At 34.7% G+C, this 15858-nt stretch overlaps 2 protein-coding genes across 23 annotated transcripts; one reads left to right on the plus strand and one right to left on the minus strand.

Moving 5' to 3' along the window:
• Window positions 1-3354: 3354 nt before the first annotated feature.
• Window positions 3355-9102, plus strand: LOC113738478 (S-type anion channel SLAH3-like). Of its 22 annotated transcripts, none has more exons than XM_027265705.2 (8): window positions 3686-4494; window positions 5555-5747; window positions 6544-7062; window positions 7177-7758; window positions 7847-7947; window positions 8339-8375; window positions 8469-8531; window positions 8652-8832. In XM_027265705.2, the coding sequence occupies exons 1-8, from the start codon at window positions 4271-4273 to the stop codon at window positions 8667-8669; spliced, it is 1737 nt and encodes a 578-aa protein (XP_027121506.1). In that variant the 5' UTR covers window positions 3686-4270; the 3' UTR covers window positions 8670-8832. The 22 variants fall into 22 exon arrangements, with proteins under 22 accessions (XP_027121497.1, XP_027121494.1, XP_071902341.1 ...); XM_027265704.2 differs by having other exon boundaries at window positions 3687-4494; window positions 8779-9102; XM_027265701.2 differs by having other exon boundaries at window positions 3688-4494; window positions 8786-9102.
• Window positions 9103-9621: 519 nt separating this feature from the next.
• On the minus strand, window positions 9622-11741 carry LOC113739188 (protein SOMBRERO-like). The gene is made up of 3 exons (XM_072045073.1): window positions 11513-11741; window positions 10139-10425; window positions 9622-9781 (listed from the first exon to the last, which is right to left on the minus strand). Exons 1-3 carry the CDS (start codon window positions 11691-11693, stop codon window positions 9722-9724), a joined length of 528 nt encoding a protein of 175 aa, XP_071901174.1. The 5' UTR covers window positions 11694-11741; the 3' UTR covers window positions 9622-9721.
• Between the last annotated feature and the right edge of the window lie 4117 nt (window positions 11742-15858).

Raw genomic sequence — 15858 nt, forward strand, 5'->3', positions numbered from 1 at the left:
TCGAGTGTATGAAAGCACGAGAATAAAAATCATGTATTGATTGATTGATTACCTATAATTAAAGGTTAAAAGAAGATGAGTTTTCTTTTCGAAATCAATTTGCACTGAGTAGAGAGACTCAAGATCTTTATTAATTAATTTGAATAAGTGAGATAGTCTTGGCTAAATTGACGTGTTTAATTTCTTGGGATTACTGTATTTAACCTGTTCAACGTTCTTTCAACTTTAATCCCTCCCACAAAATTCCACTACATAAGATAGGATTTCACCTCAGCTGCTTAACCAGACAATGGCAAAGTTGCAGGGAATTAAGGTGGTACCCCTTTTTTTTTTTTTTTTTTTTTTTTTTTTGGTTATCCCAGATGCTGATTTTTGTGGTCAGTTTTGGATCCCCGGACAATCGGTTTTGTTATGTCAAAGAAATTGCGCATTCAGGGACCCTCTTGCTGCTGTGTTATGAAATTTAATATTCGCTGTCCATGAGGGCCCTCTTCTTCGCTGTATTCATCTAATCTTTGCATAGCATAAATGCGTATCGAATTACATATTTACATGCGATGAACTTGACTCCCTTTTTTTTCTCCAAGGAGGAGGAGCGGATCGCTCCAGTTATTTCGCGAGGGCAAAAGATCAACCACGTAAAGTGACAAGTTTGTAAGAGGTAAGAATTGAACCCCTGACCTGTTGCATCATCAAAGATGATGATGATCACTGGACCAAATGGTCAGTGGCCAATGAACTTGACTCTGAGTTGTGGCTCTTTTCGTTTTCGTGTGCACCGCTTTTTTTTGGGGGGAGGAGGGGGTGGAGGAGGGGCTCTCCATAGCCTGTCTATTTCAGTATTTTGTCTGAGGTAACGCTGAAGATATATCATTCAATTTTTATACATTTTGAACTTGAATTGCGTGGTGGAGTTTCTTTCTTTATATGAGTTTTCTTAATCTACAGCTTTGGAACACCTGGAATTGAAATAGTCCCCAGCCCTGTGTTTGTTGGCAGCTTCCTAAACCGTGTACTTGTATTATACAAGTTGCAATGGTTTGACTCTTGGTTGTTTATTACTCGTGTGTTCTAAGCACAGTTGTAGGCTGAAACTCTGGAAGAATAATAAATATTTGTCCAGAACCTCCACCGTTTAAATAAGGTGATTGGTGGAATATTACCAAACACATGCAATGATTCCTCAATACTCACTTTCTGCCAGATTTGAAGTGCAATTTATAGCTTTGATTAGGCGATTAACTTGGAATTTAACTTTAGTGTGTGAAAGAGTTCAATCATATGTGTCTTTTTGTTTGAATGACAAAATTCCATCTCAACCGAAACACAAGAGTTTTTCATCTGATTTTCAATGAAATATCGGCATTTTGAGGGACGTTTTAGCTCTCTTTTTTTTTTTTAGTTGCAATTACCCTATTTTGATTGTTATTTTTAGAAATTTTATAAAAAAAATGTTATAACAATTTTATATACAAAAGATAAAATAATAATTAAAAAATTATTTAAAAAGACATAAAAATTTTTTTTTTTAAAAAAATCACAATCCAAACAAGGTTTGGGGGGGGATCTGGATTCTCATATGAGATTTGTCCTCATTATCCGTAATAAAATACCGTCCAGATATGTTGTCGTGCTTATTAGTTGTCTGCTATTGATTGTCAAACCAACTTATTTGACTTGAAGTGTAAGTGTACAAACTGAACAAAGCTAATGGCAACGACTAAAAATTCCAGCCAGTAGCTGCTTTTCTCACCAACCCATTTAATAGTTAAATTTAAGGGATAATTTCGGAAAACCTCCCTTGAGGTTTTGGACAGCTTCACTTGACCCTCCCAAAATTCTTAATTTTTGGTTAATTGATCGATATAGTTTTTTAATGAAAATTTAAAAGTTGATAATAAGATTGAAAAAACTCTTTAATAGTTTTTGTGTCATTAGTTCAAACAGGAAATGTTAGATAAAAAAAGAAAGGAATGTTAAATAACTTAAAATTACGATGGACTTACAATAATCAAATAACTTGCAATAATTTACAACCATGAGAATACCTTTTTGCATGAGATTAAAAACAATACAAACAAGTTTATGTATAATTTTTAGCATGTTGTATCATTTTACTTTCAAGCCATCTATTTGGAAAAAAATTGGAAAACTCAAAAATATGTAAAAGATTTATAAGAATTATTAAATTAACTCAAAACACTTTACAGTAAAGAAAATATTATCTTTGTAACTTACAAAAAACATTCATACTTTTTGTTTTTGTTTTTCATTTGTTATTAATATACTCAACATTTTGGTAATAAAAAGTAAGACAACAATAGGGAAAATTTAGAATGAGGTTATATTTACTCTCTCAAAATGAATTTTTTAATATTTCTCAAACTTAAAAAAATCTCACTTGCTTCCCTTATTTTGGATTTTTTTTATCATTTATAACCAATTTTAAAAAAATCTCACTTGCTTCCCTTATTTTGGATTTTTTTTATCATTTATAACCAATTTTAAAATATAATATTAAAAAATTCATTTTGAGAGAGTAAATATAACCTCATTCTAAATTTTCCCTATTGTTGTCTTACTTTTTATTACCAAAATGTTGAGTATATTAATAACAAATGAAAAACAAAAACAAAAAGTATGAATGTTTTTTGTAAGTTACAAAGATAATATTTTCTTTACTGTAAAGTGTTTTGAGTTAATTTAATAATTCTTATAAATCTTTTACATATTTTTGAGTTTTCCAATTTTTTTCCAAATAGATGGCTTGAAAGTAAAATGATACAACATGCTAAAAATTATACATAAACTTGTTTGTATTGTTTTTAATCTCATGCAAAAAGGTATTCTCATGGTTGTAAATTATTGCAAGTTATTTGATTATTGTAAGTCCATCGTAATTTTAAGTTATTTAACATTCCTTTCTTTTTTTATCTAACATTTCCTGTTTGAACTAATGACACAAAAACTATTAAAGAGTTTTTCCAATCTTATTATCAACTTTTAAATTTTCATTAAAAAACTATATCGATCAATTAACCAAAAATTAAGAGATGAATTTAGTGTATTATGATAATTAAGAAATCGCTAGAAAAGGGCAAATTTGGAATGAAATAGTATTCTCTCTTTCAAAATGAGTTTTTAATATTATATTTTAAAAGGTGTTTCAAATGTTATAAACAAGTTTAAAGTAGGAGAGCCAAGTGAGATTTTTCAAAGTTTGAAGGTACCAAATGAAACTATTAGAAACCTTAGGGGAGGTTTCTAAAATTATCCCTAAATTTGATGGCTCCCGAGCTTGGTAAAAGATATGTCATCATAGAAAACAGCTGTAGCTCTTAAGCATATGTTACAATCACGTACTTTTTTCTTTTGAAGAACCTTGCATGCTTGATCCTCTTTATACTGCTTTCGGTGGCTGAAAAACATGTTCCAGTTCCCCTTCTGCAGACCAAGATTTGTTTCCCAGAATAATAAGTCTGCTTGGGATTTTCCTCCACAGCTACTACTACAGGAAAAAGAGCTACTTTACCAGCTTTGGGTGGATTTAGACCTTCGCTGCGTTTATTGCTAGAGCTTTTTGGTGGGTTGACTGCTTTCCACATTGAAGGTCAAGAGTTTTTCTACTTAGTTGTCATTTTTCAAAAGTGCATATCTGAAGGTTAGACTTTGAGTTTGCATTTTGTTAACATTATGACGAAAATTTTGCTGTTTGATGCTGTATTGCACTTTTAGGATACATCTTCTTCTTCTTCTTTGGCAAGCTACGGCTTAAGCGCAGATTTTTGTTTACATTTAGTCCATATATATCTGAACTCTTCATATCCAGGAAATCCGAGACAGTTTTTTTTTTTTCTTTTTGGGTAAATTCAGATGCATTGAAATAAAAGTAAAAGACAGTAGGTTCAAGTACTTAGTTTAATACAGTCATCCTGGGAAGTGCAACTCCCCTGAAATCATCCAAAAAGATGGGGGAATACAAAATCAGGGCATGAATCAAAAGACTGGGATTGGTTGCTGCAGTTTCCTCCTTGCTTGGCCAATGCATCTGCAAATCTATTTGCTTCTCTGAAGTTATGGCAGAAATAGACCTGGGAAATACGAGACAGTTGATTTAAGCATGATGGCTTCAGATTAGTCCTTCGCAGTGAAATTGACTCAGAAACCACAAGGAAAAGTTTAGGACAAAAACTTGGGTAGACCCAGATTTACATGTAGACCGAGAGGTGGAAAATATGCCACATCACTGAAGTTAATTTTTTAGTTCAAAATGCTCCCTCAACAGCAGATCAGTCTTATCCTTTACATTTATTGGCTCCACTCCGCAATCCTCAAGACCTCAGTAATCGGTTTCCACCACCACCATTATCAACACTTCCTTATCACCTCCTTCTCCCCCACTCCCCATATCGACGGTCGCTCCTTTTCCGCTCCCTTTTTCCAAAATCGGCACCTACTGCTGTATTTCACGAACAGGTCCAGGCAGATGATGCGGTAATGTCCACAAGTGGAAAGAAGCTTCTAATTAGCACATAAAAAACATTGTCATCTTGATTGTTTGTTGTTTCCTCATCACATGGATGGATCCCGAGCAGCAGGCCAACAGTTTATTTATTTTGAGCTTTAGCATCAAGACTTCTTGGCACTAATCCCGTCCCACTCCCAAGTTTACAGCTCACCATGCGATGAAAGAATTTCATGATTATGTGAATGATGAATTTAACTAGTGCGTTTCTAATAATCCTAAGAATTTTGTAGTTGTTTTCCCCTTGACATTTTTTGGATTGAAAGAGGAAAGGGTTGTGGATTTTTTAGGATCAACTTCTTTAATGTAGTAGATTTTGGACCACCCGATCTACTGATGAAGCCGTAGCCCAAGTTTATCTAAGGTTTTGCCGAACAAGTGCAATAGTTATCCACATTGATTTTGATTTGGCCGAAAAATGGCTAATGTCCTAAAAATTGATTTGACCAAGCATTACTTGTCAAGTCTTGAATGACAGCCATCTGTACCATCTTTTAGGAAACTTGTACTTCTCTCTCGTCCTTTGCCTTCATCTCCTCCGTATTCTGTGGCATAAAAAAGGAAAAAATTTGGTGCCAGCCCCTGTGCTCTTGTCCTAAAGTGGCAGAAGCGAATATATTGTATACAACTTTATCTTTCTTATTTGTTGACTACCAAGCGATTGTTTCTTTGATATACTTGTGCCAGACAATAGATATCTTTTTTTTCTTTGCTGCATATCTCTGTAATTCAACGTTCTTTCTGATGTTTTAAGGAAATTGGGTATTTATGTCCAACTTCAGCTTCGCAGTATACAACGTTGAAGGGACTGCCACTTAATTTCAAGGCTTCTACTAGAAGTTAGGAGTATAACAATAGTTAAATCTCAGGAAATATGGCAGGCAGCTCCCTTACTCTAGTAAATAGGCACCCATCTCTGGTTCTCCCCAAAGGCCAATATATGGGAAAAATTCATAATGCAGATCATGTCATTGTAACTTTCTGCTTCCTTACGTTAAGAGCTGCCTGATCTGATTATTTACCATATAGGTGCTGCTTCTTTGACATGGATAAGAGCGAAGGAATTAACCTCACAGAGAGAGATTCTTCAGAAAGACTTCCTTCACTGATTGAACATATTGCTGCAAATAAAGTGGCTGGATTTGATAACATTAAGGGGAAGAATGAACTGAATTATCAACCAGCTGCCATGTGTTCTCATTGTTTAAGCCCCTTAAGCATGGTGAGTCAATAGAAAACTAATGATTTTACCCTGTTCAGCAATAATATTATGTTAACATCTTGAATAGTCATGAGAATTAGCATTTTAGTTTTTGACAATCAAATGGTTCTTGGTGTCTGCAATACTATTTATCTTGTATATGTTTCGACTCTTCCCTGATTTATAGAAGCATTTTTTGGTTGAGACTTTTTGGAAGTCAAGGCCTAAGTTGCTTCAAGGAGCCATCAATATTAGTGGCCCATTGTCAGACTCCTATAATTGCTTTTAGTTGACCTGTATTGCATGTCGATAATGTATGTTAGCTATGTTAAAGGGATATACTGGGTGACTGACATAGTAGATGTTGCATATTAAAATTATCTTTTACTCGTCGAGGGCCTCTTGGTGTATAACGTGGTCTTCAGGATTAATTTAAAGGCTAAAGGAGCCAAAGAATGAGATAGTAAGTGGCTTGAGGCAAAGGCATGCTCTTAAGTAACTAACCATGATCATAATAAGGCCCTTCTTAGAAGCTTCGTGCTAAGTAAATGTCACTGATTATGATAGACTTGGCTCCAGCGTCCTTTTTTAACCAATGGGACCTTAACCTGGTTCTCTTTTCATTTTCCCCATCTCTGACATGAAGGGGATTTCTGCTGCTGGGATACTCTTAGTTGCAGCATTGCATCAACTATTTCGATGTGGAAAGTTCTCTGTTGTTGTTTAATTTGCAAGACGGCAAGCTCCTGACACTCTTGTCATTGGGTTGCACTCTACTAATTGTTTCTGAAGTTATATGTTATGTTAATTTTCTTAGGGAACTGTGGCAGCAGCTGCAGATGGTCAGAGTGATCTTTCTCAGACTCAAAGACTGCATTCTGTTTCTATTAGCATGCCATCTACTCCTGCGGGAAATCATTCCTCAAATGCGAAAAAAGTACTCTTCAATGATAGTAATGAAATAATTTTCAGCAATGATGCTTCAAATTCTGCTGCTACAACCAATTATGGTGGTGCTGCAGAACTAAAAATCACTAAGTTTCATTCTCAGCCAATGCCAACAGGTTCAACATCTCATCAGGTTGTCGCAAATGGCAAATTTCCAAGTCATCCAGAAGGTCCCCTCAGGAATCCTGCAATTAACGGACTAAAGGATAAAAGATTTGACACTTTCAAAACTTGGTCTGGGAAGCTTGAGAGGCAAATATCCAATTTACGTGGAAAGAACAGGGAGGATACACATGATTCCAATCCACAAGAGAATATAGAAGTGGAGACTTTACCTGTGGACCGGTACTTTGATGCCTTGCAGGGGCCTGAACTTGATACACTACGGGTATGTATCTTTGCAAAATTCTGTTCTTCTTTTATTTTTGGTATATGTCTAGGTGTAGTGAGATGGTTGTGTATTCATCACTGAGATTTGCAACATTGACTTTCTGCTGTACAGCCATCTGAGGAGATAATTCTTCCTGAAGATAAGCAGTGGCCCTTTCTTCTTCGCTACCCAATCTCTTCATTTGGTATCTGTCTTGGTGTTAGCAGCCAAGCCATTATGTGGAAAGCCCTTGCAACGTCTACTTCCACAAAATTTCTGCACATAAGCCCGGATGTAAACCTAGCTTTGTGGTGCATATCGGTTGCTCTTGTTGTAATCGTCTCTTCCATTTACTTTCTGAAAGTGATTTTCTACTTTGAAGCAGTTCGGCGAGAATACTATCACCCGATCCGTATCAATTTCTTCTTTGCTCCATGGATAGCACTCCTTTTTTTAGCTCTAGGAGTTCCACCATCAATTTCTGAAAAGCTCCATGCAGCTCTATGGTACATTCTTATGTTTCCAATCTTTTGTCTTGAGCTAAAAATTTATGGACAATGGATGTCAGGAGGAAAGAGGAGGCTTTCAAAGGTGGCCAATCCTTCAAATCATCTCTCAGTTGTTGGAAATTTTGTTGGGGCATTGCTTGGCGCATCCATGGGGCTAAAAGAAGGGCCTATTTTCTTCTTTGCTATTGGATTGGCTCATTACATGGTCTTATTTGTCACTCTCTACCAAAGACTTCCAACAAATGAGACACTTCCAAAGGAGCTTCACCCAGTATTCTTTTTGTTTGTTGCAGCACCTAGTGTTGCTTCTATGGCGTGGGCGAACATTCAGGGATCCTTTGATTATGGATCACGGATTGCTTACTTCATTGCTATGTTCCTCTATTTCTCGCTGGTTAGTCCTTCTATTATGTGATTTCTCATACCTATGTGCTTTGCATTCTCAATTTTGTTGAGTATTTTATGCATGGATAGGACTTACAAGGTCTTTGGTGAGCTTGGTTGGCTTTAGCTATAACATTAACACTCAGATGAATGTTGTCTGAAGACTGAGGGGATCTATAAGATAAGAAACCACTTCCCTACCCTTGAAATCGAATACCTTCCTGAGCATTGTTGTCGAAGAAAAAGTACTATCCTCTAGATAAAAAATGAGGTTGGAAAACTGGCCAAGGCTAGCTAGTTCATGTTAAAGTGGATGATCAAGTTGTTTCGCGAGCAACTTTATCTAAGCATATTCAATTGGTAAGAATAGGTATCTAATCATTTGCTTCTCCTCCTCACAGGCTGTTCGCATTAACTTTTTCCGAGGCTTCAGGTACGGTAAGATGTGTAATTTTTAACTCCAGAGATCTGTATCCAACCTACTTTTTATAGATTCCTGATATTCAATTTTTTTATTTTGGTCTAATATAGGTTTTCTTTGGCATGGTGGGCGTACACTTTTCCAATGACTGGAGCTGCCATTGCCACAATCAGGTATTCAAATGTGGTAACCAATGTAGTGACAAAATGTTTAACTGTGATACTATGTGTTACTGCAACACTCACAGTAACTGCACTGCTCGTAACAACAATCATCCATGCTTTCGTGCTTAGAAACCTCTTTCCCAATGACATTGCCATTGCAATTAGTCAAGGAAAGCCTAAAACAACTCGACGATGGTTTCATAGAAGATCTGGCAGCTCTGATACTACTATTAAACATATTGAACACTACCTCAAGTTTGCAGATTCAGAAGAAAAAGATATTGAAGCTTCTAATGAGTCGGCAGGAAAAGTTTGAACTTCTGGCATAAAAAGAAGTCTACAATATTCAGTACTTCATCAGTTTTACAGGTCCTGAAGTACTTACAAACAGTCTATCAAGGGAGGAGCAGTAAATCTTGAAGTCCCGATGAACTTGATGTACAACTTTATCAATATGGTTTATGTAGCAAGGAGAGATCAAGGAAAATTTTCCACTTTCTTTGAGCTGTAAATTGTTGTATTAGAAACTCTGAAAGTCTGAACAGTTGGATATCTTTCTGAATAAACTAAATTTTTAGCATGGATAAGAGTAATAATTTAGTCTGTTAGTCACTTAGTCGTTGGATGAGTCTGTATCCCATAGAACATTGTAAATTGGCTGCGGGAGTAACCTAGCCATTGGATGCCAATGTTTGTTTAAAGATGGGATGAAAATCAAGCAAACAAATATCTGATGACTGGAAACTGGCTCATGGAAGGGTTTCAAACTCCATCCTGCCAAAAGAACAGTTAAACATTATCTAATGAAAAGACTTAACATCCGGTTCTTGAATCTTAACTATATTTCGGCTAAAGGGTTTCAAATCTCAATAATAATATATTAGGGGGTGTGGATTTAGGATGCAGAAGTGTGAATTTAGCTTCTTTCATAAGTAATCTTATTAATATAATTACGCAAAAGTCAATCTATTGTTACAAAAGCATAACAAAATTTACAAAGTTTAGAAAACAAAAAAGGAAATTAAAAAGGGCAAGATTGGAGAAAAAGGAGAATCACTATTATTACAAAAATGTAGAAGTAATATATTGTTACAAAGTTCAGAACAGTCACTATTATTAGAACTTCAAAATGTGCTGAATAAGGAGAACTGGACAATGACAAGAACAAGGGTGATTCCCCATATATCACTCTTCTACAACTAAATAGAATCAGTGTAATTTCTCCCACGTATAATTCTAGCCAGTATACATTCTTGTACCTGAGAATATAGGTTAGATGACAATGTATAAGACGAAAAACACCAAGCTTACTATCAGCAGGAAAATGAGTAGGGCATAAAATTGAAGAGAAAACTAGAAAAACCAGAAGGACAATTAACAGCCCTAAAGAAAATAGTTTCAGTTCTTAGAAGGAAGGTGAAGAAAAACATTCAGCAACTTCATGTTTTTGTAGATTTTAATTTTAGCAATGCTAGAAAGTTCTATATCTTGAAATTCTTGTCAAATAGGTAAAAACTGACAAGTTGCAGACAAAATTAGACTTAAAAAACGGAAGAAAACATGATGCCAAAATCTGCCTTGTAAAATAATATTCCAGTCTCACGTTAATTAATTACCTCTTGCTTATTTCTGCCATTAATTTCAGTCTGCAATCTGTATTCTTCCATTCTCCAATGTGTTTTCTTAGCATGTGGTGGAGAACCTGAAAAATAAGTCAAATAAATTTTGAAAGCAAATATATCTCCTTCTGAATTGTGAATTGGTTCTTCTTCTCCAATGAATCTCCAGAAACCGATCCCATTTCCAACCATCCGAGTTGATCTTGTTTTCCCAAGAAAATATTCATCTTTGTATATGAAGAAAAGCCATTCCCTTTCATTATCATTAAAAGTACCATTTCCCACTGCAAAACAAATTTCAACACAATGAGTTGTAAACATAACCAAAAAAAAAACCATTCCATCAGAAAAAACAAAAACTTCAGTGGAATCTTTAGTCTTATTTCCAAAATCACAAAATTGCAACCATGATGTATACTGGAAGATGCCACTTAACTAGGAGTTGTCATGAACCAGGAATTGATCAAACTAGAAATAAATGACCTGAAGCGGAAATTGATGAAACTGGAAATAAATGAATTATCACGGGATGTATACTAGAATACAGATGGAGAATGAACTAGAAGGGAGAACGTAAGTTTAGATTGTTGCAATTCTAGTCATGAGTTATTTGCAATTCTGTTGTTTCTTATCCTTTCCATCTTTTGCAATTTTCTTGAATCACAACGTATAACGTATAATCTATAACCTATCATCGTGTAGTCTCATTATACCTAAGTGTAATCTTGATGTACCAAAACTATTGTTAAATATGTTACACAACTAGCATTACCATCTAAAAATAACAAAATTTTTGCAACTTCTTGCAACTTCCATAACAACTATATAAAAGAGCCCTACAAATCTGAAAAGCACCCTACAAATCTTTCCAGACTAATGTTACAAGCGCTATCCATACAGAATTAACATATAATCCATATGTAGAAGAATATAGATGTATAATCCATATGTATACTAGAATAAAGATGGAGAATGAACTAGAAGGGAGAACGTAAGTTTAGATTGTTGCAATTCTAGTCATGAGTTATTTGCAATTCTGTTGTTTCTTATCCTTTCCATCTTTTGCAATTTTCTTGAATCACAACGTATAACGTATAATCTATAACCCATCATCGTGTAGTCTCATTATACCTAAGTGTAATCTTGATGTACCAAAACTATTGTTAAATACGTTACACAACTAGCATTACCATCTAAAAATAACAAAATGTTTGCAACTTCTTGCAACTTCCATAACAACTATATAAAAGAGCCCTACAAATCTGAAAAGCACCCTACAAATCTTTCCAGACTAATGTTACAAGCGCTATCCATACAGAATTAACATATAATCCAGATGTAGAAGAATATAGATGACAGAGTGAGATGTACCTAAACATTTGGGATGTTTGCTATAGAGGTCGTGGGCATCAATTTCTCGGATGATCTTAACCGGGAGAGGTTTGTAGAGTACTTTGTTAGCCAGATAATACTTGACCAGCTCTTCATCAGTGGGCACAAATCTATACCCAACAGGCATCTCCAACTCCAACAAATGTTGGCTGGTTTCCATGAGAAAATGCTGATTTTGAGTAACAAATCAATGAAGAAGATGGACAAAATAGAGCCAAGACTTGAAAGAACGAAGATGGTAGTAGCTTTACCAACTGAAGCCCGTATTTTATATTAGCTTGTATTGAACAATTGCGCGTATACGTACGTTTCTTTTAGAAGGAAAGTTGAATCCTAGTACAACTTGGAGTATTTAAAGTCTACACAATTTTAGGCGACTTTTTCAATTGTTTGTGGCTAAGAAAAGATGAGAACGTATTCGTTTTCTGGTGAAGAGTAACCCTAAATGAGTTTCCTAAAACTGTGTGAATTGACTTTTTCAATAATTTCATTTCCATTTTTAATAGTAGTTCTATATCTAGACCAAAATTAACGTTAAAGGGAGATCACAATGGATTGAATATGCACATTCTACGTTCTCTGTATTCTATATGTACTAGTGACAAGGATACCCAATCAGTGTGTAATTTAGAAACAATTGCTTTTTATATAGAAGAATTTAATATAAAATTTTCATAAACACAAAAAAACTTTGATCTTTTTAAAGTTTTTTTAATCAAATTTTAATTAATTTGGTGGTTACAATGTTTGTGGGTGAGTATGGGTAAAAATTAGTTGTGATTATATTGGTTGGCAACATGTAATTAGATAGTAAAGATATAATATAGTGATTATCAGGGTAAAGTTGAAAATTCAAAAAGTGACAGAAGAAAAAGTTTACACCAAATCCAATACTCTCTCTTTATATATACTAGTGCTTGAGGCAACCCTAATGTGTCTGCATTTAATAAAAAGCATATTTATCAAAATTATCCCTTTATAATATTTTCTTATTGGTTATATTTTTTTTTATAATGTAGATAATTGTATATAAATATGATGGAAGCTGAGCAAATTACATGGGAGTTGAGAGTTAGTGTAAAAAATTGGATAAGCTCAACAAATAACTCTCTCCTAATTGTGGGGAAGTTTGTTTAGTATACTGGGACAAATTTACCCTTGTCATTAAGGATAGATTAGGAATTTTAAAAAATAACACTATTTATCACACATTGATGCTTATTGTATAGACTAGTGTTAAGGGTACATTCAATGTGTGTGCAATTAGGGATCAATTAGGTGGAAAGTTTTGAACCTAGAACTTCTCATTTACACTCCCTCCATCAGTGCCATCCAACCAATTCCTTCTCCCCGATTTTATTCCCTTCTTAATAAACATTAATTGAGTCTTTTATATGATTGACATTTATATTTATTTGTACTATATAAAAAGGGAGAGATGGGGTTTGGAGTAACACTTTGACAGGTGTCGACCCTACACGGTAATAAAAGTCTTACCGGAGAAAATAAGATTTTGTATAGAGCAACAAGTAGAATCATCTCCATAGGGATTGGCGAGAAATTTGTTTCTTCTCTAGTAAGAATTATGGGGGATTTTAGAAAATTCAAAAATAACTAATTAATAAATAATTCATGAAAATAAACAAGAATTAATTCAATAATAAACATGACTCTAATCAAAGATACAACATTTCATATATGATTCACACAACTGATCATTGATGTAAGAATAGATTAATTACTCATTAATAGATTGGTTATAGCCATCAACAAACTCTGACAACCAATTTTTTCTTACTTTATTGATAATCAAGGTACGATCGTTAACTATTTCCCTAATCAAAAAACAATTCTAGGTATGACCATATGATTTAATTTTCTAATTGTATTAAAAACTAGAAAAGTCCAACCCTAACCAATAAGTATGCTACGAGAGTTTGTTTAATTTAGATCATACGTTTCCCTAACATGAAACCAATCACACTAGTTACCACTAGTATTAACCAATCAAACAGTTACATATTTAACTAGTTAATATGGCAGTAGATTATGAGGTTAATTTGAATATCAGCCCCTTGATATCCAAATAACAAAATAATCATAAGAAATTAAATAAAAAAAATATACAAATGCCAATGAATTAAAAGAAATAATTAAAAATTAATCTTCAAATAGCCAAAAATATTGTTGAACTCCCTATTTGGATTTACATCTATGGGAGGCAAAATAGATCATTCAGTAGTCAATTCTGTCAGACTGTATTCATTTCGAATTAGCAGAGAAAATTATCATTTAATTGGATCTCTCCTACCATCTGTTGAAGAATTAGGTAGATTCATACAACTGCATATTTTTTATACCGATAATGAGTTACAAAATCGTATGAATCTTCTAAATAGTCATGATGGCAATCCAATTGGAATTGATGCATCCGTAGTTGAGGGGTTACATAGTATGTTAGATGAGATCAACTCATATGTACAGGTATTTCAGAATGCTAGAGACATGCTTCGAAATCAAAATGTTTCGAATCTTCAAGTACAAATAATTTGTGCTCGAGGTGATAAACAATATATCCAACCAGCTGTAAATGAAGTTGCTGCTATACTCATAGGTGAAGATAGTGGGCATATTACACATCGTGATATTGTAGTTGTTGCTCGAGATGGAAATTTGAAAAGAATTAAGGAGACTTAACCATCTTACATGCCACTACAATATCCTTTACTATTTCCCTATGGAACAGATGGATGGCGATGTGGCATAAAATTTTCACGCTCTTCTACTAAGAAGAGACAATTTGTTTCAATCCATGAATTTTGTGCTTTCCGGATTCAATTTCAATACAATAAAGGTCATACACTTCTAAAAGGTGTTAAACTATTCCAACAGTTTGTCGTTGATTGCTATGTAGCAATTGAATACGACAGATTAAATTTCATGAAAATCCATCAGTCTGTATTGCGGGCTGATGTATATCAAGGTTTGGAAAATCCTTTCCTTTTCTTTTGCTTAGATTCAATCTCTCTCAGCCTTACTCAGTCTTTCCTCTCTTAGACCTCTACCCGAGAACCCCTTTCTTCCTCTCCCTTTTTGCTCTTGTTTTTCACTCTTCACCCCGGTTTCCCTCACTCAGCTGCCACTTTTGCTCTTTCACTCTCCTTAGCCGTCACACTTTCTTTTCACTCCTTCAACCCTTGGTTCCCTTTGCTTCCTTATATAGTAGTTGGCAACCTCAAAAATCCTGATCTCAACGGTTCTCCCTAAACCTCAGTTCACCGATTCTATTTTAGCCATCGGATTGGTTTCATTTCTAGATTCTTCTTGGTTTTTGGATGAAAGCCAGGTGGAATGAGGTTAACATGATCCAATGGTGAAAGAAAAACCATGGGAAAATGGTGGAAAAGAAAATGGAACCAAGCGATATCTCGTTTCTGTACCTTCGCGCATGGTTTCTGATATGAAACTAAAGAAATGTTTGGTTCATGTGAGCTCACGCGCGCGTGGCTTTAGTCTTTTTTAAAAAAAAAAAACTGATTTTCATCATTTTTTCCTCTCTTTTCCTTTTCATCAGAAACAATTTGGGTAAACAAACAAAAATACATTGCCATATTTTCATTTATTTCCAATGAAATTAAATCTAAAGGTGAGGCTAAAAACAAATTTCCAATTTTTGTGAGAATTTTTTCTTTTCAAAATTTTGATGTAAAAATCTCTTAAAAATGGAAATAATAAAGCTAATTAATGAAATAAATGAAAATAATAAAGCTAACAAATAAAACAAAAATTGAACTAAATAAGGGATAAAGCTAAAAAATCAAATAAATGAAATTTTTGGTGTCTACAGCTTGCCCCTCTTTATCTAAGTTTCAAAGAATCTCAAGACAAAGACGTAGACACCAAATACCTACATGTGGTTATTCTAACGTGAGCTGGAACATGTAAGCATAGAAAGGCTAGTGGGATAAGAACCCGAGCCTGCGGTATAGTAACCTCGTCAGTGGGATGAAAAACCCGAGCCTGCCTTCACTTGGTTAGTGGGAGCCTGCCTTCACTTGGTCAGTGGGATGAATACCTGAGCCTGCAGTATAGTAACCTCGTCAGTGGGATGAAAAACCCGAGTCTTCCTTCACTTGGTCAGTGGGATGAGTACCCGAGCCTGCCTTTACTTGGTCAGTGGAATGAATACCAGAGCGTGCGGTATAGTAACCTCGTTAGTGGGGTGAAAAATCCGAGCCTGTCTTCACTTGGTCAGTGGGATGAATACCCGAGCCTGCCTTCACTTGGGAAGATTTGTGCAAAACTTTTTGTAGAATTTCGAAAAG

Source organism: Coffea arabica, chromosome 4c (assembly GCF_036785885.1).
Source record: "Coffea arabica cultivar ET-39 chromosome 4c, Coffea Arabica ET-39 HiFi, whole genome shotgun sequence".
In the NCBI taxonomy this organism is placed as follows: domain Eukaryota; kingdom Viridiplantae; phylum Streptophyta; class Magnoliopsida; order Gentianales; family Rubiaceae; genus Coffea; species Coffea arabica.

Bases quoted from the DNA above. Each gene is read 5' to 3' on its own strand.
- LOC113739188 (XM_072045073.1), bottom strand. From the start codon at position 11,693: ATGGAAACCAGCCAACATTTGTTGGAGTTGGAGATGCCTGTTGGGTAT. The intron at 10,426-11,512 runs GTACATCTCACT...TTTGTTTTGCAG, and splicing joins CAAACATCCCAAATGTTTAG to TGGGAAATGGTACTTTTAAT. The intron at 9,782-10,138 runs GTAATTAATTAA...CTATATTCTCAG, and splicing joins ATGGCAGAAATAAGCAAGAG to GTACAAGAATGTATACTGGC.
- LOC113738478 (XM_027265688.2), top strand. From the start codon at position 4,271: ATGCTCCCTCAACAGCAGATCAGTCTTATCCTTTACATTTATTGGCTC. The intron at 7,063-7,176 runs GTATGTATCTTT...TCTGCTGTACAG, and splicing joins CTGAACTTGATACACTACGG to CCATCTGAGGAGATAATTCT. The intron at 7,948-8,338 runs GTTAGTCCTTCT...TCCTCCTCACAG, and splicing joins TGTTCCTCTATTTCTCGCTG to GCTGTTCGCATTAACTTTTT.